Source organism: Nycticebus coucang, chromosome 1 (genome assembly GCF_027406575.1).
Source record: "Nycticebus coucang isolate mNycCou1 chromosome 1, mNycCou1.pri, whole genome shotgun sequence".
Classification (NCBI taxonomy): domain Eukaryota; kingdom Metazoa; phylum Chordata; class Mammalia; order Primates; family Lorisidae; genus Nycticebus; species Nycticebus coucang.
Window position 1 is genome coordinate 98160413 of NC_069780.1, and position 22371 is coordinate 98182783.

General features: G+C 45.2%; 1 protein-coding gene across 1 annotated transcript in view; it reads right to left on the reverse strand.

Moving 5' to 3' along the window:
- STOX2 (storkhead box 2) overlaps window positions 1–19105 on the reverse strand; it is a 101562-nt gene extending 82457 nt beyond the window's left edge. The window contains exon 1 of the mRNA XM_053584844.1: window positions 18661–19105. Within this exon, the coding sequence (XP_053440819.1) occupies window positions 18661–18826 (166 nt within the window). The 5' untranslated portion in view covers window positions 18827–19105. The remainder of the gene's footprint in view (window positions 1–18660) is intronic.
- Window positions 19106–22371: the final 3266 nt, after the last annotated feature.

A 22371-nucleotide genomic window follows, 5' to 3' on the forward strand; every position in this document is an offset into this window, starting at 1 on the left:
AACTCCATCTGTACTAGATTATTCAAAGGAAGCCAAATGTAACAGAATCAAAAAATAGCATAAAATACTTGACTCCATTATAGCTCTGCACTTGATATTCAGGGCACAGCTCTGAACCTTTGGTCTCCTCCTTTATGATGCTCAAAATAAACTCACCATCAGTAAAAGGCCCCAAGACCTATGGGCAAATCTGCACATTTTCAATTATGACTATATTTCATTAATTTTCCCAAGAACTAAAAATTATAAGTTACCTCTTTATATCTTTAAAGATTGTATGTGTAGAACTTCACAAGCAAGAAAAATACATTCACCTGAGTACCTTCTCCAAGTGGCTACAGGAATTTTCTGGGTTTGGGCTCCATCACGGATCCAAACCATCACCAACTTTTACATTTCACACTTTATCCAAAGCTTCTTTATCTATGATAATAACTATGACTTTCTCAGATATCTTCATTTTCTCTTAATTCCTCTCACCAGCAACAGTGGTTGGTGTTCTTTTCAGGACCATTTCCAAAAAGAAGTCGAGTGTTTAATCCCCTCCTGTCTCTGAAACTTTGAGAACAGGCCCACAGAGCCTCCAGGCTGCAGGCTGAAGGCCAGGCCCAGCCCACTCAGCAGGTTACTAAATCACTCCCAGGAGGACAGGACGGGTGATTAAAATGGGTGCCTCAGCAAAATCTCAAGTTTATCCAAGACCTCATTCCTGATTACCTACTAATAATTGAAATCTCTAATAAATCCTTGGACAACAAAGCTCTCTTTTACTATTCTCACCGTAGTATTCCCCAATGACTACGGAAATGTAAATTTCTCAAGAAATCTTCAGCAGGCAAAATCCAAACTCCTATAGGCATTGAAGTTGCCTTATGTGTATGTGTGTTTTTTGCGGGGGGTCTTATTTTGTTTTGTTTTAATCCCAGGAGTTCACCTTCAGAACAGAAAGGCAGCCACTGGGGCTGTCAGCATGGAGGGCACAATTGGGAGGGTGCAGAGACGAACCAGGAGGCCAACCCCAGATACCAGAGGGCCTCTATGAGAGCTGCTCCCCTTCCTCTCAGGTAAAAGAAACAAATGCACTTAAGATCTGTTGGAACCTCTATTTATCTGGAAAAGTTTCTGCAACTCCGTCCTCTCTGTGAAGTGCCCTGACTGCCATGCTGGTCCTATCATATCACAGCCTCTGCAAGATCATGCGTCAACAAGGAGAGGCACACGGCCAAGTCTGTGGCAACTTGGTGCGAAGCCTGTGCCCTGCCATGGGGTGTGCTCCAGTCCATCCAAATAGAAAGGAGGCTGCTTCTGGAGGAAGATGGGAGAGGAGACTGGGAGGCTCCTCCCAGACACAGACCCCAGAAAGGGTAAAACAAGGCAAGAATCACGATGTCACCCCAGCTCACATGCGCACTCACACCTCCTAGCAACATCAGTTGGCAACCTCAGGACTATTACGTTCTAATTGCTACTTCCAGATCAGTAGCACGTGCACCAAAAGAGCACCCGTCTATCCTGCAAAGCCAATCTATTTTAAACACACTATTTAAAACTCCTCTTATAGGTCAAGGGGGATTGTAATTACTGACAGTTAAGTCTTTCCTACCTCTAAAAAAAAGAAAAGTTCTCAGAAATAAACGACCCCTTTTTTAAGACCCAAAGCTTCTTACTGCTACACTCAAGACTATAAGCTTATTAATAACAGTAACTGTTAACCATTACTGAGCAAAAATGGTGTGCCAGTTGTTACCCTCGAACGTTTACATCTATGAAGGTATTTAATCCTCTGAACAACCCCCTGAAGCAGGTGCTGTAGCAGCTGATTTTACATCCAGGACACAGACAGGCACAGGGACCAGGCTACAGAGCTGGCCATGTGCAGTTTCACTGGGCCCTGGGCCATGATTTCACACAAGCTCTCCTTTCAGAAAACCAACCTAAAGTGTACATGTGTGCAAAGAATCAGTAACTGGCTAGAAAAACAGAGTCGATGAAGAAGTAACACTCATCACAATGCACTGTCTTCACCCTCACAGTGCCCTGTCATTTCTGCACTAACACTTTTTTCTTTCTGTTAACGGTAGGTTGTTATTTTACTCTTTGCCCAGTTCCAATCTCCTAATTCTCTTATAGATCTGGTTGAAAACACCATTTCCTTTACTCTAATTCTAACTTGAAGGAGGCAGTACTAAAGGTTTGTCCTAAAGGAAAAACTTGTCAGATCTGGATGCAAATCCTAGCTCTGCCATTTATTAGCTATGTAATGTTGAACCACAAATTTCTTATCAGCGAACTGATGTAACGACAGGATCAGTCTCAGAGGATTGGTTGTTGTGCTAAATGAAAGACTAGAAATGCATCCAACAGGACTTCCACAAATGGAGAACATTATTCTAACAAATTCTAAAATATTTTTGGAGGAAAACAACATTATTTATTTCTCCTTGCATATTTATTTATCACTTTGCGTTTTTATCTTGAATATTTTACTTGTTATTTTTATTATTCATTTACCTTATCTTGAGATTTTATCTCATTGTATTAATTCTTTTTATCTTGAATATTTCATTTATTTATTTATCTTAAAGATTTATTTATTAATTATCTCTTCTTGAATTTTTTTTGAGATAGAATCTCACTCTATCGCCCTGTGTAGAGTGCTGTAGCATCATAGCTCACAGCAACCTCAAACTCTTGGGCTCAAGCAATCCTCCTGACTATAGGCGCCCACCACCGTGCCTAGCTAGTTTTTCTATTTTTAGTAGAGACGGGGTGTCACTTTTGCTTAGATTAATCTCGCACTCCTAAACTCAAGCAATCCACGCAGCTCAGCCTTCCAGAGTGTCCTGAATTTCAAAAAAACATCTGTTCTCTTACAGGTGATGGGGATACCTATTTCTTTTTATTTACTTTTTTTCTTTTTTGAGACAGAGCCTCAAGCTGTCACCCTGGGTACAGCGCCGGGGCATCACAGTTCACAGCAACCTCCAACTCCTGGGCTCAAGCGATTCTCCTACCTCTGCCTCCCAAGTAGCTGGGACTCAGGCACCCGCCACACGGCCGGCTATTTTTTGGTTGCAGCCGTCATTGTTCAGTGGGTCCAGGCTGGATTCGAACCCAGCAGCTCAGGTGTATGTGGCTGGTGCCTTAGCCACTTGAGGCACGGGCGCCAAGCCAACCTATTTCCTTTTAAAAAGAAAGAGAAAGATCCAATGTGTCTCTAAGGATGCAGAATTATTTGATCTACCCACGTTAACAAACTTTCATTTTAATTTGAGATCTACTAATTTGGAGTTTGAAGATTATGGGATAGGGCCAGGTTAAAGGTCAACCTTTCCTTCAGTTAGTAAAAATAACTGGTGTAAATAAGATTTCAGGGGAATGTATCAATGACTGAAGGAGAAAAATAACCTGTTTTCAAACACAAAAGGAGTAATCTCTTCCATGAAACCATTGATATGCTAATTATAAATAATTTATCCATTCATTAAATAGCCTAAGGGCATGGAAGTAATACGACTTCATTTCATTAAACATTCTATAAAATTTAAATCTTTCACTTATTTAGACAGATCTTCCTCCTAATTACCCCAAATTAGTGTGATTCTAGTCCTAGTTATATGTATCACATTGTCTGGCAGAACATTATATACACTGCAAGTCACATCTGACAAAAGTTTAATTGGGTGATCAATTTTTCTTGACTAGAGCTAGGGAAGAGTGCCGAGTGTCCTCCAGAAATAATTCTGCACAGTAACAGACTCATGTTGGAATTACTCTTTAAGAGTGAGTTTGGGATGACTTAGTTTGAAAACAAGATTCCAATTCTGCACCTGTTATCCTTTTTTTCTAATTCAGATTCCCTTTTTGAGTATTTACCATGGCACCATCAGAGAACTACCCAGAAGCTTAAGCAGAATGGCGGCCCACCTGCTCTTCCACCGAGAACAAGCCCCACAGGTGACATCCGCCAGCTCTGGCCTCATGGGAAGGCTTCCACACAGGAAGAGCAAGGAGCCTAGACTTCCTCATTACTCTTCATCCTTCTGCTTAGCAAATGTCTGGTTTTGCCACTGCTGCACTCAGATTTAGAGCACTATTTATGAAAATGACAAAATCCTTGGTGAGCTCTCCACGTGGCTCCCTTGGACCATCCACGGGCTTCCCTTCTGCCACAGGGTGGCTATTCTGACCCTTGGTCATCTTGCCCATAGCCTCTTTCTCCTCTTGTGACAGACGGCCAACATCCTGCCTCAGAGTGGGGACAGACACCTCAGGCCTAGGACTCCCCAACATTCTGGCCTTGTCACCCTCACAAGCACATCTCTGTCCGCTCTCTGCCCATCAGTCCCTCCCTCTATGCCAGCCGTTCTCAATCTGTGGGTCGCGACTCTTTTGTAACAATGAAAATACATCGCAGCATCTAGGAAGGCTGAGAACCGCTGCTCTAGGCCCTGCAGCCAGGTGATCTAATGAAACTCCCAGCAAGTCATTCCCCTATAGAAAGTCTGTCTGGGCCACTCAGAGTAAAGTGACAGCACCCAAGCTTGATGTGTAAGGTCCTTCTCCATCCCAGCTTCTCCTCTCTTCCACCTGGCCTCTCCCCACCCCAAGCAGGCCCCCAGAGGGAGGTGCTGCCCATGCAAGCCTTCACAACCTGACCCTGGGAGTCCATCGGGAGTCCTCTCCCGTCTCCTCCATCTCTGCCACATCATGCCAGCACCTTTCCTCAGTCACTACCATCACCCTCACACCTCTGTCCCAAAGTGGTTTCCTACATATCTCCAGGGAATTTGGGGGCTCCTGAAGGCAGGGATAGGTCTTAACTCTTTCTAAAACAAGCACATGGGTCGAGGCCCTCACATGAACATTCTACACTGGCTTGCTGCCGTGTGAGGAAGTAGGTGAGAGCACAGCGCAACCAGATGCTCACTGGCCTGGGCACACCGTTACAAGCAGAACCACCTCACCTAACAGCACAGCACAATCAGAGAGAGTTTTCAAAAACATCAAGTTCTGGGCCTCGTCTCAAGCTGCAAATACTTGGGGAATGAGGCCAAGATGTGTGTCTGCTTCCCAAGCTCCCTGTATGATTCTGCAGAAGGAACCAGCTCAGCCCGGTCCACAGATGGTGTTTGGGAGCCACAGCCTACACAGAATGTTCCTGCCTTGGCCACCTCCTGGTGGGTATATCCAGAATGCCAAGATGGTAATGATGGAACGCTGATCTTGCCAAATGCCACATGACAACTTCATGCCACACCTCTCATCACCCCTTCTAAGAATCTGTGACTTTTTACTTGCCCATCATCCTGTTTTATGCCACTCACCACATTTTAAGCAACTTGGTAAGAACTCACGTTGTTACCGCCCTCACTACCTAAAAGCACACTTGGCAAACAGGAATAAAACTTCAATAATAGACACTGACTTGGCCCATCTGTAAATATTTCTCCCATTTGGAAAAAAAAAAATGAAAACAGTAGTCAAATGAAAGCACAAGAAACTAGGAACCATGCAAATGGTGAAGCTCTAAGTATCACAAATCGTAAAGTATGTACATGACTAAGACCGCCTCATACCCTTAGGATGGCTACCGTCAAAAACAAACACACAGATCCAGAAAATAATAATTTGTCAGGGATACGGACAAACTGGAACTCTTGTACACTGCTGGTGGGAATACAAAATGGCACAATGGGTTTGATAAAGACTTTGGTGGTTCCTCAAAAAAAATGAAACATAAAGGCTGGGCATGATGGCTCCCAGCACTCTGGAAGGCTGAGGCGGGAGGATCCCTTGAGCCCAGGAGTTTGAGACCAGCCTGAGCAAAAGCGAGACCCCATCTTCACTAAAAACAGAAAAACTAGCCAGGTGCCTATAGTCCCCAGAGACTCAGAAGGCTGAGACAAGAGGATCAATTGAGCCCAAGAGTTTGAAGTTGCTGTGAGCTATGACACCACAGCACTCCACCAAGGGCAACAAAGTGAGACTCTGCCTCAAAAAAGAAAAAAAAAAAAAATTAAACATAGAACTAGCAAATAAGCAATTCCACTTCTAAGTAAATACCAAAGGAATTGAGAATAGGGACTCTACAGATATTTGTGCACCAGTGTTCACACGAGCATTACTCACAACAGCCAAATGCTGGGAACAGTCCCAGTGCCTACCAACAGATGAATGGGTACACAAAATGTGGCAAACACATTCAATGGGATATTATTTGGCCTTAAAAAGAAAGAAATTTCTGGCACACGCTAAAACATGGATGAACCTTAATGATATTATGCGAAGTGAAATAAGCCAGGCCCCAAAGAAACAGTGATAGGGAAATAGTCCAGCAAGTCCCTTACCCGTTTCCTCACCAGACGGATGCTCTAGTGTTCTTTGGGTAAGGCAAGATAATCCTTAGAAGAACCTCAGCTGGCTCAGTAGAGATTATTTTCAAATCACATATACAAATATTTAGGGTTAAACTGATTAGAACATGCATGGAACCCTGTGACCTGCCTTCTCAGGACAAAACAACCGTCTTGGCTTTCTGAAGTGTGGTAACCAACCAAGATGAACCACTGGAAAACTGAAAGAAAATATTAAATACTTCATTTCAAGATGAGAAATTAAATTGACTAATATTTAACATATAAACTAAGAGATGAACACATACATGATTAAGGCTGTGTTATCTGAGGGTGTGAACACATTAAGTGTGTGTGTGTGAAATCTCAGTTTGCTCATTTGGGGCGCTTAAAATATGAAATAGCGATGGTCTAAATGAGGTAAGACTTACGCAGTGCCTGGTACCAAGTACATGGTCAGTAAACAATGGTTCCCTTCTTTGGAGAAAAGTGAGTTGAAGGTAAAGAGGCTTCCTCTCAACATCTAAGTTTCAGAAGCACACTAGAATCTGTGCCCTTGTTACGAAGCAGGTTCTCAGACAGAGAATGGAAGCTTAACACCCTTCCACTTCTGGCTTCCCTGTGCCAAGATGAATAGAAGCCTTGCAGGGCATCCTGCCTCCAGGGTGTGGCACCATCCAGCACACCTGCAGCAGGCCCAGAGCCTCTGCCCTAGCCTGGGTCCACTCCCTACCACTGGACTAGAGCTGTGTCTGACATGGAAACGTCCATTTCTGGCCCTTCAGTCAGGAGGGATGCTACTACCTACCTCTGACATCCCAAACAAACATGCTTTGTAACTCTTCACATGTTTGAATCACCCACATTAAGTAGGGTACACCACATGGAAAAACAAGACCCGCAGTCCCCAGAAACTAAGCTTTTACTGACAAAAGCAAACACCTATGGAATCAGAAGTAGAGGAGGCTTCTAAAATTCAGTTAGTTGGCTATAATCTAAGAAAGCGAGTTACTTAGTATCCTTTAGGCTTTTTCTTTAGGTATTTTTCCCTTGATTTGAAAGAAGAGAAGACTGGGGAAGAGGTGACATGTTGAAAATGAAGGCATAAAATGGAAACTCAGGGGTGGATACAGTAGAGATGGGCAGTGTGGGTGCCCAGATCTTGGCTAGCACTGAGGTAGGTTCCCAGGAGGCAAGTGGAAGAAGGGAAGTCCCTTCTCCTTCCCTAGCTCAAGCTGTCACCCCAGAGCCTCAAGTCTGGCTATCAAACCATCTGCTCATAGGAATGCAGCTGAAATATTTACACATGTGAGAAGTGGACCCTGAATTCTAGCATGCCCCCTTTATGTTCTACACAACCCGGAGGGGGGATAGCTGACCTGAGATTCCACTGGGACTGTCACTACCTTTTTAAACTTGCCAGAGGAGGAAAATGCACTTTCTTTTCAAAAGAGTTCACTGGGCTTTCCTTTCAGAATTGGCCTTGAAAGATGTACCTAACTTCACAGCTTGCTTTTATGGCATATGCAAACTCACACAGACACACAGCTGAACACTCAGCACACAAGAAGGTTTTTTTTCCCTTCACTTTCAACTGAAAGTCAAAATAAGTATCTCAGATTAAACTGTGTCTGATTATATGGGGCACAATTTCTCTGATTTTAAGTGGAGCCAGACTTCCCTTAAGTTTCTATTTCATAGGAATATTGAGTACACTGCGATTCTCTCCCATTTTTCCTAAGTTGGAGTACAAGGACAAGCGAGTCCACTTAGATAAATGAGTAATCCTGTGGATTTTCTTAGACGATCACAGACTACCGAAATCAATAAGAAATGGAATGCTTGGGTGGTGCCTGTGACTCAAGGAGTAGAGCATCAGCTCCATATACCAGAGGTGGGGGGTGCAAATCTGGCCCTGGCCAAAAACCATAAAAAAAAAAAAAAAAGAAAAGAAAAAGAAAGAAAGAAATGAAATGCTTGATTTCTGATAAATGAGGACCGAATATTAGGTGAGAATCTGATTTAGAGCTGCTTTTAACTCTATCTGACCCCAGACACACTGCATGCCAGCTCCTTATCATCTGCATCCTCAGGTGTGAAGACTTTTAGGAAGCAGCCGATCCTGCCTGGTTATGTTCCAGAAGAAATAATAATAAGAGTAGCAAAGCTGTATTAGGCTCCTACTATGTGTCAGGCACTATGCTAATTACCTTGCATGCATTTGCCCATTTAATCCCCATAACAACTGTAAGTTAGATGTTATTTTATCTTCATCTTACAGATAACAAAACAGAAGACAGGCTGATAACATAAACTGCCAAGATTACACAGCCAGCAAGCTGTGCCAGGACAGCAACGGATGCCTGTCTGATTTCAATGCTCTACTGCTATGTATAATATAAAAGCATTTAACGAATGTAAGACAGAAGCCACTATTACAAATGTAGAAAACCCCTCTCTGACAGGCCAGGCCCGCTGGCTCACGCCCGTAATCCCAACACTCTAGGAGGCTGAGGTAGGTGGATTGCATGAGCTTAGAAGTTTGAGACCAGCCTGAGCAAGAACAAGACCCCCTCTCTCAAAAAATAGCAGAGCGTTAGGAAGGGTGCCTGTAGTCCCAGAGGCAAGAGGATTGCTTGAGCCCAAGAGTTTGAGGTTGCTGTGAGCTATGACTCCAGGGCCCTCTCTGGAGGGCAAGAAAGCGAAACTGCCTCAAAAAAAAAAAAAAAAACCCATCTGGCATTATGACCATTCTCACAGTTCTGTTGTTCTGGGCTTGTTGACCCCCTCACTAAAAACTTTTAAAAAGTATTTATAACGAGTTATCCATACCCTTCCATTGTCTACCAGCATAGCCAGCTAGTTAGCAAGTGCAGGAAAAATATGCCCCAATACTTACGTTATTTAAAAGCCAGTGGAGGAAGCGGCCATAGCTCAGTGGGTAGGGCATTGGCCACACATACCAAGGCTGCCGGGTTCGAACCCAGCCCAGGCCAGCTAAAATCAACAATGACAACTGCAACAAAAAAAACAGCAGAGCGTTGTGGTGGGTGCCTACAGTCCCAGCTACTTGGGAGGCTGAGGCAAGAGAATCACTTAACCCCGGGAGTTTGTGGTTGCTGTGAGCTCTGACACCACAGCACTCTACGGAGGGTGACTCTTTCTTGAAAAAAATAATAAATAAATAAAAACCAACCAAAATAAAAATCCAAATGCATTCTCCAGGTTAATTGGAAGTCCCACTATATTAATAATTACAAGCAGTAGCATCTAATCTAAGTGGATTTTTCATCTTAGGTATTTCGAGGATTTAAAAGACCTATGTTGTTTTATAATTTCATCCAAGATCCATGCTGGAATTTTTTTAAAAATCCTGATGGAAGCTTATGTCTCCACAAGCTGGTGGGTGTGGAAGCTGGCCCAGCATCCTCCAGTTTGCAGAGGGGATCACACGCTGGATACACCACAATGACCCTGGAGGCTTCTTGGCATCAACCCCCAGGGCACGAGCTAGGCATACAGTTAAAGAAGTGAGATGCAGAGATTTCCTTGAAACCCTTGGGAATGTCTGCAAGACCAGGTGCCCCATATATGTACACATTTAAACTCCTACGTGTGCATCCGCTACATATATGTAGCATATATATACACACATATATATGGCACTTGGCAGATGTTGGGAGTACAAGGTTAAGTGAGACCTGAGTCATATCCTCAAAGAGCTTCCAGTGTAGAAAGAGGGTCAGACTGGGGATGAACACAGAGGTGCCGATTATTTCAGAGGTGTGCAAGGGCTCTGCAGGAGCAGAGGGAAGGTGCAGTTCAATCCCACTCCATCAGGCTTCCATAAAGGAACTAAGGTCTTAACACCAGGAGGCAGTAGGTGGAAAGTGGGGGGAAGACAGGGCACTTACTGGAGAGGGAAAAATGTTAGGGCTCTGGAAGTTTGTTACAAAACAAAGGCAGCAGGGTTGCAGACTATCAATAAAACTCAACTATACTTCTTTGTGTCACTTACATGCAATTCACTCTTTATATACTTTATATACTAATACTTGGAAGTGACAACTTGCGATTCTGTAAGTGTGTGTGTTAGGATTCTTGGTTTCATGCTACAGAAACCAATGACAATACTGATGCAATGCTTCCATTGTACGAAGCTCAGTGCTAAGTGCTTTATGCATATTAATTCACCCAAAGCCTGATAGGTAGGTACCAGTAGTATTTTCATTTTGCAGGGGAAGTAACATATCCAAAGAAAATACTCAATTTACCTAAGTTAACCCAGCTAGCAATGAAAAGGCTGCATCATGAAGCCAAGCTACCTGGCCCGCACCTCTGCTCTAAATCACAACACTACGTAGCCTTTCAGAAAAGAATACCGTAGAAGCTCTATAAGTTGACCCCCCAAGGGACTGCAACAAATGGTCAATATGCAGATGTGGTCACCAGGAGGAACTAGGCCTACTGTACTGATGGGTATACTTGTAGTGCACATCCAGCCTGTCAAAATGAGGTCAACTTAAGGAGGTGGTCAAGGTAGGGAGGTGGTCAGCTGTGGAGAATCGACTGCCTATTAAAATATACTGAGTAAAACTCAGGATTCTAGGAAGGGTTGGAGACCCAGACTTGGATCCACTTCAGTGAGGACAAGCACAAACCTGCAGCTGGCCCCCCAGCAAGGTCACGTGGGCACACCACCCACGACACTACCTGCTGGCTGCCACCACTGCCTCGGGAACACCACCTTGCTGCAAAGCCACCTCCACCTCCAGGGGCTGTCTCACAGCCCCACTGTCCTTCCTACTAGCACCAGATTCAAAGGGAGTACGCAATTGCTGAAACCTAAGTCACTGGCCCCTGCCTCAATGGACAGAAGGCCAGGAAATTAATCATAATACATGGCCACCACAGGATCTACACAGTGAACGTGGACTTGGCCTTCCATCAAGGTCCAGAAAGCAGTATACTGGTGACGGGGGCTGCTGTAGCAAGTACTACAACTAAGGGCTTAAAACAACAGACATCTACAGTAGCAATGTTTCCTTCTGGGGGTTTGGGGGTGAATCCATTTCACGTCCCTCTCTGGCTTCTGGTGGCGGCTCGCAGTCCCTGGCCTTCCTTGGCTGGGCGACACAACACTCCAGTCTCTCACCTCTATTAGCACATGCTGCTCACCCCTGTGTCTCCTTTCTTCCTATTAGAACACCAGTCATACTGAATTTAGGGAGCACTTATTTCTAAATAAGGACATAGTCACGGGTACTGGGTACTTGAACGCGTTTTGGAGGGAAAGCACACGACACACAACAGTGGGGAATTTCACCAACACAGAAATAGAGGTTCAGGGGCTGGGTGGCCACAAAGCATAAAAAAAAAAAAAGAAAAGAAAGACAAATACCTAATGTACCTCAATTATAGCGGGGGACTTCGTTTTAACTAATAACGAAATAATTTCAAAGCAAAAGTTGCATATGCCGGAAGCAGTCAGTGGTCTCCCAGGGGAACCAATGAGACAGGAATTTGTTCGAGGTTAGATGGTCCCTGTCCCTGAAAATATGGCCATGAGAGGGAAGAGGCCAGGCACAAGTCCTGCCACTCCTGCTGCCCACAGGCATCTGCCAAATATCTCTCTTTTATCTTCAAAAAGAGAAAACTTGGCCTGGAGGGCCATCATGGATTAAAGCAGAAAGATAAATGGAGATTTTAACTGTATATATGAGTTACCTAAGCCATAATTTTTCCACTGCATAGGTATATGACAGATGTTTGAAATATCCATTATTTACATAGCTGGCCTGCTCCTTTGTGTAGGTGCTTGCACAGCTCTCTTTGCAAACCCGACTATAGATATCAAAAGTACATCCCTTTTATCAACAATACAATGGCTTCTGAATAAATGCGAATGCTAATAGAACAAATCCAAGAATTAAAAAGCACTTTACTGTTAGGAACAGGAAGGAGAGCAATCTCCAAGCAACCCTAACCTCAAACCTCCAGGTTTGCCAAAACCCTTATGGAATCAATTGACCCTCCATCTGCTGGAAATAAAAATAACCAAGTCATCTGCTCCCCTCCAAGGAGTGGAATATAAAGTACAAAAAGCTAAGCTGTTCTTGTATTCTCAGCTAACACTGCTGCGTAAGTGACCTCCAACCTATAGCTACAACTTTAATGTCCATGTGTAGGCCGGCAAGTCCACTCTGTGTGGACAACCAACCAGGCAGCCCACAATGGAACTCATCTGCTCCACTTTCTCCACCTTCCTGGTCACTTACTGCATTTTTCCAACAAAAAGAACTAATTCGCCTTTTATTTTCTTTCACCACTTTAAACCCAACCAATTACAAATACAGCCAGATCCTCTGGTCTGGGTGCTCATGATGTCTGTCTATCCTGCAAGCTACTGCCTGCCCCCATTTTCTAAAGGGCTCCTTTCGTCTTTCTCTCCTAGCCCTTCAACTCCAAATCCACCTAAATTTCAAGATCCCACCTGGCCTACCTAGGTCTCCTTTCTAGGTACCTTCCTCAGGTTACAGGAACATTACAGAAATTTCACATATCCACTTCATTTCTAGCTTTCTACCTTGGTCCATGCTGCTTCCACAACCTCCCCTAATCCTTCTCAATCTCCATCACTTCAAGCCATACCCCCGTGTCTCTCCCCCCGTGTCACCTTCAAGACCCAAGTCCATCTGCCCTCCAGGCAGCCTTTTCTAAGTGACATCCTTCTCTTCCCCCGACTGTGCCACCTTGCCAACCAACCCAACTCTTGATTATATCACATCATTTATTGCTTTCTAATGGCCAACTCATGGCCAGCTGGTCCCACCTACTGATCACAACAGGAGATCCTTTGAAGGTAGGTCTTATGATACACAGTAAGCATACAGCTCTGTAAGTTGACCTCCTAAGGGACTGTAACAAGAAAGTCAACACATGGAGGTGGTCACCCTGAAGAACTAGGCCTACCGTACTGACACATACATGTAGTACATGCCCAGTATATCAAAATTAGGTCAACTGAAGGAGGTGGTCAGTTATGAGGTTCCACTGTATGTTTGTAAGTTCCACAGTTAAAAAAGGATGAGTCATGATGTTAAGACTTCAAGACAACAATTCATCCAACTTTTTAAGAGAAGTCATGTTTGAGTTATTCATGCGATAAACATTAACAGAGTGCCTGATAAGTGCCAAGCTCTGTGGTTGCTGGCAAATTAGAGATGTGAATAAAACAGGTACTACCATGGAGGAACTCGCACCTGGGACAGGAGATGCACAGGCAAACTGAGGGTGTCGGGCAACAGGACTGTGTTCTTATATCATGATAGCTAAGGTCAATGTAGAGTTGAGTATAATCAGTACTCTGACAAACCAAAAGAACTTCTACTTTATACCAAATAGATGATGCATCATACTCTCTCTACAACTGATTAACAAAAGTGTGCCCTAAATTCAAAAGTTGGCGCAGTGTCCCACTAGCAAGGATCTAACCAGACTGTGCTCCTTAGTTATACCTGCAGTCAGCTTAAGCAACCTTGTACTAAACATACCATTGTCTGAATTGTCCTGCGTCCCTGGGGGTGTGGGGAATTTAAGGCCAGAATTGCTGTGGAGGTGTAAAAATGCTTAGGTTTTTATATAATATATTCCTTTTTTCAAATAAAAACGTTTCAAAGAGTATAAAAGATCTCAAAATACCAAGAGAGGTGACCTTTTGTAAGCCCATTCATGTTCTCCTGGGAAATAAAGAATAAAGTCATTCACTACCAAGTGCAATATTCCTCACTTCCACTTGCCTGATGAAAGGCGTCAACATAGGTAGTTTCAAATTAAAACACAGTTGGAGCAGGGAGGCTGCAAATGGATCTCTGCAAAGAGGGAACAGGACGTGACAGGATGCTGTTTATTAAAACTTGCATATAATTATAACTTGCCAGGAGGTCTTAATCTATAAACCCCTCCCCATTCTCCCGCCCTAAGATGCGTACATTTCCTGTAACACTGGAGGAAGATGGGAAAAAGGATTCCACTGCAAAACGAGCACTGTATCCACATAGAGGAGCATGTGACTTCAGTAAGAAGGGGGCAGAGGCTCTTTCTAACAATTTATGTGAAAGCATTCAGGAGATCTGCACTTGCTCATTAAAGAGCCACCTTGAAGCCCAATTCTGTAATAGAAGCATGGCACAAATCTCATTACGGACAAAGGGAGAGCCTATTACTCACCAGGGACACAGCTGGTTCATGGCAGGCCCAGATTAGAACCTCCAGTGTCCACCCTCCACTCTCAGAAAACTCTTAAAATAACATAAGGAACTGGAACACACAGATCAACATGCCCCAGAATCAGTTTCTATAAAATGAAAACTAATAAACTACTCAAGGTAATGTGCTGGCCATTCTTCTCCACTGATCCCATTCATTAAGTCAGAAGACAAAACTGATTGTAATTTTCTGGAGATGTCAGTTCAGGGTTTTTGTTTTATCTTTCTTTTCAAATCCTTTAAAGCCAAAGTATTAAAAATGTCTCCTTTATTTCTTTAAGATGCTACTTAAAATGACAAGCCTCAAACTAAAATGTGCCCTGATTTTGCTTTCTCGTTCATAAGAAAAGCCTTTTATTGAACATGCTGTGTGAAACTGTATAGTGGAAAATCTGCTTTCCAATTTTACTGTCTGAAACATGGGTGGCATTATACTAGATGGGCATAAAGTTCATGTGCAATTTTAAATTGCACACTATTTTAAACTGCACATGACCTTTATGGCCACCCTGTACAAGGCATCTAAAGAAGCACCCATTCCTGGGACTGCGAGAGGGGAAGAGTGAAGAAAAAGAAAAGTTGGTATCATCATTTTCATGAAGAGGTCACAGTTCCAACAGCTTCATCAACAAAAAGTTTAGGACCTTGAAAATCATTTCAGGGAGGCGCATGAACCTGTTTTCATACGTAAAGTGCTAAGGATCATACAGATTCCCCCCTTAGTGAGGAGTTTTACTATTATCTCTAGCTAATTAATATCATAATTTCTAGTTTTATGCCTCAAAGTGGTATGGTACCAGCCCCATATGCCAGAGGTGGAGGGTTCAAACCTAGCCCCGGCCAAAAACTGCAAAAAAAAAGAAAATGGAGAAGAATGATTTCATATCCGTTTGGTCCAACCCCTTTTCTTTTTCAGATCAAATGCCATCCACACTTTATTATTCATCTCGAGTTGAACAAAAGGCGAGATTTCCCTCTTTTCTGCCCAGAAACCACCATTGAGAAATTAATATTCAAGGTGAACAATGAACTCATCTCATGGCCTATGAACTCACTGGTTGCTAGGCAGCTTGTGAAGTCTTAGGACTACTTTAGATTTGGTAGCAGGAATTGGGAGCTTAAACAGTCGTGTAAGGCATGGTCTTCCAGATTTAAAGTTTCAGAATTTTCTGTCTTTTTGTAAGACCTTGTTAGTTTTATAGGTGCCTGTTCTAACCTCTTGAGCTTAAGTGTAGTTTATCGTGAAGGTATAGGAAAAGCCGGGGCTAAATGTCAAGCCTAAGGCTATAAATCACATTTCACAGTGGTAATTACTTACTAGTGGAGAAAAGACTTTGAAAGGGTGCTGTCTCATTAGAAAGCTATTACATGTAGTAGAAGCCTACCTACAGTTTGGCTTGAAGTACCTACTGTGTATACGTGCGCTGGACCAAAAGAACAGTTCTTAATACCTATTTCTAAAAATTACCAAAGATCTCTCATTTCCCAAAGTTTTTTAAAAGATTGCTTCCCATAATTTTCAGGAAATTTGAGTGGGGGGACAATTTCTAAAAATAGTCTCCTAACTGAAGTTATTTAGTGTATCTCCAAAGAGGCATATCGGGTCCTTGAGCCCAAATCATTTACCCACAACAAAAAACCCTTTTTACTAAAAGAGAAGTATAATAAGAGTAGTTATTAAACCAAATGTTTGGACAAACAGAAGAAATGGGAAAAGTCTCATGTGTTTTTAAGCTGCTTTGTTTTCTACTTCACTTTACATGTCTATTCATACCCCAATCACTAACCTGATACAAGTAGATTTCTTTTACATAGTCTAGGGGGAAGAGAACTTCTTACAAATGATCTCAAAATGTATCAATACACCATCTATTTCTGTCAATACTCATATTTTGAAAGCAATCATACTTGAAAAGAAAATAGGTTAAGATTCACACCCCCAACCCATCCCCCAAAAAGTTGTGTGAGAAAGTCTCCGCCTACTCCTCCAATGAGCAATGCAGGTGTTTGTCTTAATATTTACTAATTCCTTCCATTAGCACCAATATCTGCTTTTTATTCTGTGTATGAGCTAACATTTAAAATAAAGAATAAATGATAGGCCTCCCTCCAGGGGCAAAAACCTTATTATATCCAACCCTACAACCGCAAGAAAATCTAGCAAGGCACTTGGCTTTTGGGGACAGTCTGTAAAATGTTGAATGAATGACATCACTCTCTTCTCCCCACCCCCACCTTTTGATCTTCTGGTTCTTGGCAGCAATCTGGACAGAAAACCACCAACTGAAATGGGTTATCCTTCATTAGCACCATAAGACTATCTCACCTTTGCAAGTCAAGAAATGAAACACGAGAATCAAATATAATTAAAAGCTGCTTCTTTAAACCCTCAAAAAAATGCCCTGCAGCACCAGCAGAAGCAGAGTTCTTTTGCAAAGAACGAAAATATGATCCTAATGAAGCAATGTCAAGATAGATAAAAACAAGATCCATGGAAATGTGCCTGAAATTTTTACAGAGTCTTGTAGGTTTGGGTGAAGAAATTATGGCCACCTGCCCACTTAGAGCCTCAGACTTGGTTTCAGTACTGGTTCCTTAAGAGGCAAAAGAAAGAAGGGAACTGTTAGGTGTGGAATGAAGACATTTAAACCCCAAGTACATGAAACCCAGGATTACCTAAACACTCAGTGCAGACACGGGTTTATGTACATACATGTTTTGAGGTTAGGTTTGGATTTAGATGTACTTCAAAATTTACTGCCACAGTCTAAAGAATACAGCAACCACAACAGTGACTTCGATGACTGAAGTATAAACTGTAGTTGTGACTTCCTTTACAAATTTGGCTTTTCATGAAAGAGAAAAATCAAGGGAGCTTTATTGCCAAAATACTGTAACATCCTTATGTTGCCGGATTTTGCTATAAAAAAGATGGTTATTTTATTTAGGTTTTATATTCATGGAAATGTGGTCACAAGACATTTTTAAAGCTTGAGATACTGACCCCAGTTAAAAAGGATTTGCTGTTTTAGGAGAAAGATAGTAAAGCTAGACTATTAGTACTAACCACAAGCTTAAAATCTTCCCAGTTAAGACAGGGCTTAAAATAATTTGCTATAGATGGTGATGTAACAAAATCTCGGTTCTCCCATTACCTTGTGTTTAGAAAGAAATAATTTTTTTCCAGAATGAAAAATAGATAAAAATCAATGTTTTACACATCATTACATACAAGTGGTTAACAACAAGTAAGGAGAAAGCCAGGATAGATTTCCCCTTCCTTCAGCATTTGCTCAAGTATTTTATCCCTGGGTTCCCAAATCAGAAACCAAAGCCATTCCGTTTGTGTTTCCTAAAAGAACAGGCTCTTGCTACTAACTGCACTGCATTTTAAGATGCAACCTTTTCTGAAGCCTTCTCTTCCATTTACTGTTTTGTTTGTCCTTCCTATCTGACATGCAAATAAACACACGGCACAGCCCCCATTCTTCCCACACAACCTAATTCAAAGCAACATATGTTAAAACCACACAGTCATGTGAGCGTTCAAGCCGCATGCACACCATCACCCCACAGAACGCATTCAATGAGCTCCAGCTCAGGTCTCTGCGTGCACATCAGAGGGCCTGAGAGGTACGCAGGACCATCCAGGACTGTGCATGAAACCTGTTCCCTCGTAAGAAAAGGGGGGCTGTTTAAATACCCACTGAGGTAAGTGGCCACAATGCAGGAGCAAGCCAGCCGGCACTGCAGGCAGCGCTGCACGCAGGCTCGTCCCGAAGCTCAAGGAAGCTGCAGCGCGGAGCCTGCGGTCCTTTATCTGCCTGCTGCCCAGACGCCCGGCTCGTCTCCCGCCCTTATTTTACCTAACTAATAGCTCCCAAACCCCATATTGAGAGGGCCTGCTGCGGAGCTCGCGGAGGTACAAAATGGTGGATGGGAGCTAATTTTTTTTGCTTTTCCCGAAACTCAGCGCATCCATCACCGCCTGAGCTCCCCCGCAGGCACTCCCCGCGGGCCGGGCAGTGGTCACCAACCTGACGTCATGTAGCCCCGCGAGGCCGGGGGCGCGAAGGCCGCGGGGAAGCGCTTGTGCAGACGGTAGTCCTTCTCGCTGCGGGACCTCATGCGGTCCGAGGCCCGATCCGAGAAATCCGAGCTAGGCCAGGCTCGCCGCAAGGTTGTGCTCCGGGTCTTCTTCATGGTGGGGACGGCGACCCGCTGCCCCGATCCTCCGGGCCTCAGCGCCGGGGCGCAGCGCGCTGCCTCATCAGTCTACGGCGGGCACGACCCGGGCGGACTCTGCGCGCATTTTCCCAGCCCCTCCTCGTCGGCGTCTACACCACCAGCGGCGGGTCCGGCCCTCCCCACGCGCCCCCACACCCCCACGGCGAAGGCTCCGGTTTTACACACGTCCCACAATGCATTCCACTTCATTTGCAATCCGCCCGGCTTATAGCTTCCAGATTCCTGGGGGGAAAGGCACGTTAGGAGGCGGAGGGCGCGGGCGGGGTGGGGGCGCCGGGACTGGCAGCGGGGAAGCGACGGGAGCGCAGACAATGGCCCGATTCAGCGCAGGAGTGCTTCGCCGACTGGGAGCCACCGCACAAAAGAAGCCGGCAGAGAGGAAGCCCAGGCCTCGGCGCTGACCCGGGATCGGGCGCCCGGGAAGCCCGAGGGGCGGCTCAGCGCGAGGCGTGGGGATGACAGCGTCCGCGTCGTGTCCCCCGGGGCCTGTCGGCCGCGCGGCCCGCAGTCCCCGGCGCGGTCTGGTTCTGCCTCCCCTGCAGTCCCCGGGAGGCAGTCTTCATTCCCGAGACCAGGACCCGAGCAGGCTCCGCGGGCGGCGGCTGCGGCAGGCGGGCTCCTGCGGAATCCGGGAGGAACCCGAGCGGTCCCAGCGAATGCAGCGCCTCGTCAGTCTTCCTCCTCGCGAGGCTCAGGGTGGGGTGCGAGTGTGGGGGTGGGTGGGTGGCTGAGCCGACACGCATGTGCCCCCCTACACATGCATGCTCCTACTTACTGGCCGAGGCGGCGATGGGAGCCATGGCTGCCAAGGATGCGGAGCCTGGCGACTGCCACCCGCGCGGTGGCCCGGCTGCTTGGCCGCGGGCGCACAGAATGGCTACTGAAGGGCAGGAAGCGGGACAGCCGCCCAGTCTCATGCAATTCACCAAGCAGCCTAAAGTTAGAGCGCGGATCCTGTCAGGCTCCTCATTCTCATGTAAAACACCGCGCGGCGGCGGCAGCGGCGGCGGCGGCAGTGCTGGGACCCCGGCTGGTGCCCCAGCGCGGAGTCGGCGCTTGGATATTTACATATTTTTAGGATGGCCCCTCCCCCCTCGCTGGGCCAGCTAGGAGCCTGCGTGGGAACCGGAGGGCTGCGGCGCCCGGCCGGGCCCACCTGCGCCAGCCCTAAAGGCGGCCAGGGGCGGAGGGAGGAGGCGCCACCGCGGGCTCCGGAACGCCGGGGCGCGCGGGCCACGCCGCCAGGCAGACTGTACCAGTGGCCTCCAACTCTTCCTCTGGATCCCCAGTGTTAAGTCCCCACCAGCCGGCTACACTGCATGCAAGACCACAGCCCCGGACGCGGAGCGGCTCCGCACAGCTGTTTCTGGTCCAACTACCAATCGCTACAGGACAACAATGCGCGCGGCGCTCAAGCGGGGGCGGCGGGGGTGGGGGTGGGGATGAGCCGCGCCGGCTGGGGCGCAGGGCTAGGGACGCGGGACGAGGACCCAGAGGTCACGCCGAGTTAAAGGCGTCCAGCCATAATGCTGCTAACCCGGACGAAGCTCCACCAACTGCTGATTTTTTGCAAAATAGCTTGACATGTGGGTTTCCAAAAAATGCTTTGGCGCTGTAAACAACAAAAATAAAACCTGATTTCCATTATTCAACATTGCATTTTAACTTGTTGGGTCATTTTTTCATCTGTGACAACACAACGTTCAAAACCATTTTTACACTCTTGTTTCATATTCACGGGTGCCAAGATGCAAGATATTAAATCTTGATGGGGATATGCTCTAAACAGGCATAAAAATAAAGCAAGCCAGCGCGTTCTAAGGTTCGAAGAGGTTAAGAGGGATTAAGATTCAGGCGGTTCTAGCACAATCTGGTGCTATTCCAAGGCTTGAATTCTTTAGGGGCCTGCAAGGTTCTTGGAGAACCAGGCAGAGGCGCTGGGGTTAAGCCACAGACATTATAGCTCCTCAAACCAGAGCTTCCATCGTTCAACACCTCAAACCTGTACTCTGTAACCTGGACCGGGGTAACTATTAATATCTCTTGGGATACTCGGAGTAAATAAATAATCATTAAGTAACGTATGGAACTTCTATTCACACTCATCAAAATTTATTTCTAACTGTAAACCAATACACTAATGCTCAGTGACATTTTCTTAAGTTAAGAAAAGGATAGTCCCTCAAAAGGCACATTTATGAAGTGTGTTCTTGTAAAAACTGCTAAGAACAAAGACTACAGCAGGCGTCCTCAAACTGTGGCCTGCGGGCCACATGAAGCGGTGTGAATTGTATTTGTTCCCGTTTTGTTTTTTACTTCAAAATAAGATATGTGCAGTGTGTATAGGAATTTGTTCATAGTTTTTTTTGTTTTTTTTTTAACTATAGTCCGGCCCTCCAATGGTCTGAGGGACAGTGAATTGGCCCCCTGTTTAAAAAGTTTGAGGATGCCTAGACTGTAGCATTAGAAACTATGGAAGGCTAATTGTGAAGGATCACAGAAGTAATATACGTAAAAATAATTGTATTAATGAACGGACAAGTGACATTTAGTATTCTTGAACTAGGCTTAAGAATGTGTATATTTGATATTTACATACACAGTATAGCAGACAGATTAGAGACCCAAATTAGACAGATTTGTTTGGTGACCCTAATTCTAAGTAAGTGTAATTGATTTTAGACTTGTAATATTAAAATGAAAGATTTAAGTTCTTTGGCGCAGTTGGGTGGACTGACCCTCAGCTACTATGTAGCCGATTTCGGGCCGGACTCGGCCTGTGGCAGTAAGAGCCCGACTCCGGCCGACCCCTGGGCCTTGGAAGTTCATCGCCAGCGTCTGCGGAGGTGCAGAGGCCTCAGGTCTAAGCACAGGTTGAAAACTATAGGCACAAGCTAACGAAGCTGGGATGCTCTGCTGCTGGTATTGCACCTGACTTACACCACCTGTCACTCTGTTATAGTTACAATAAGAAAGTGCCTCGAGCAATAAGGTCAAATACGGGGGTGCCCAAAAAATGTATGCATATTTTAAGAGATGTTACCTAGATAGTACCTAGCCTTCTCAGTCACCGATTACAGATGTAATTACAGTAGCAACGTGTAGTATGACATAAGCTTAAACGATGGTGCTAATGGAACGATTGCCAGCGCCAGTCACCATGCAACAGGCAGGACAGGCAAAGAAAATGGCGGAGTGGCAGTTGTCATTCGAGGAGCGCCAAGACCATTTTGAAGTGGTATTTGAAATTCGAGAACTTTGTGGAAGTGCAGCGACAGTGGAGGCGTGAGTACGCGACAGACCCTCCAAAGCGCCTGATGATCGCGCGCATTCACAATAAGTTTGAGACGCAGGGCACCGTGTGCGACGTGCACAAGGGACCATCCGGGAGGCCTGGCTCAGCCACCAGACCCTGTGTCTGCGCAGGTGCTGGAGCGGTTCGCACGCTCGCCTTAAGAGTCCACCCAACAGTGCGCACGGGAGACTGGGATCGCAGAACC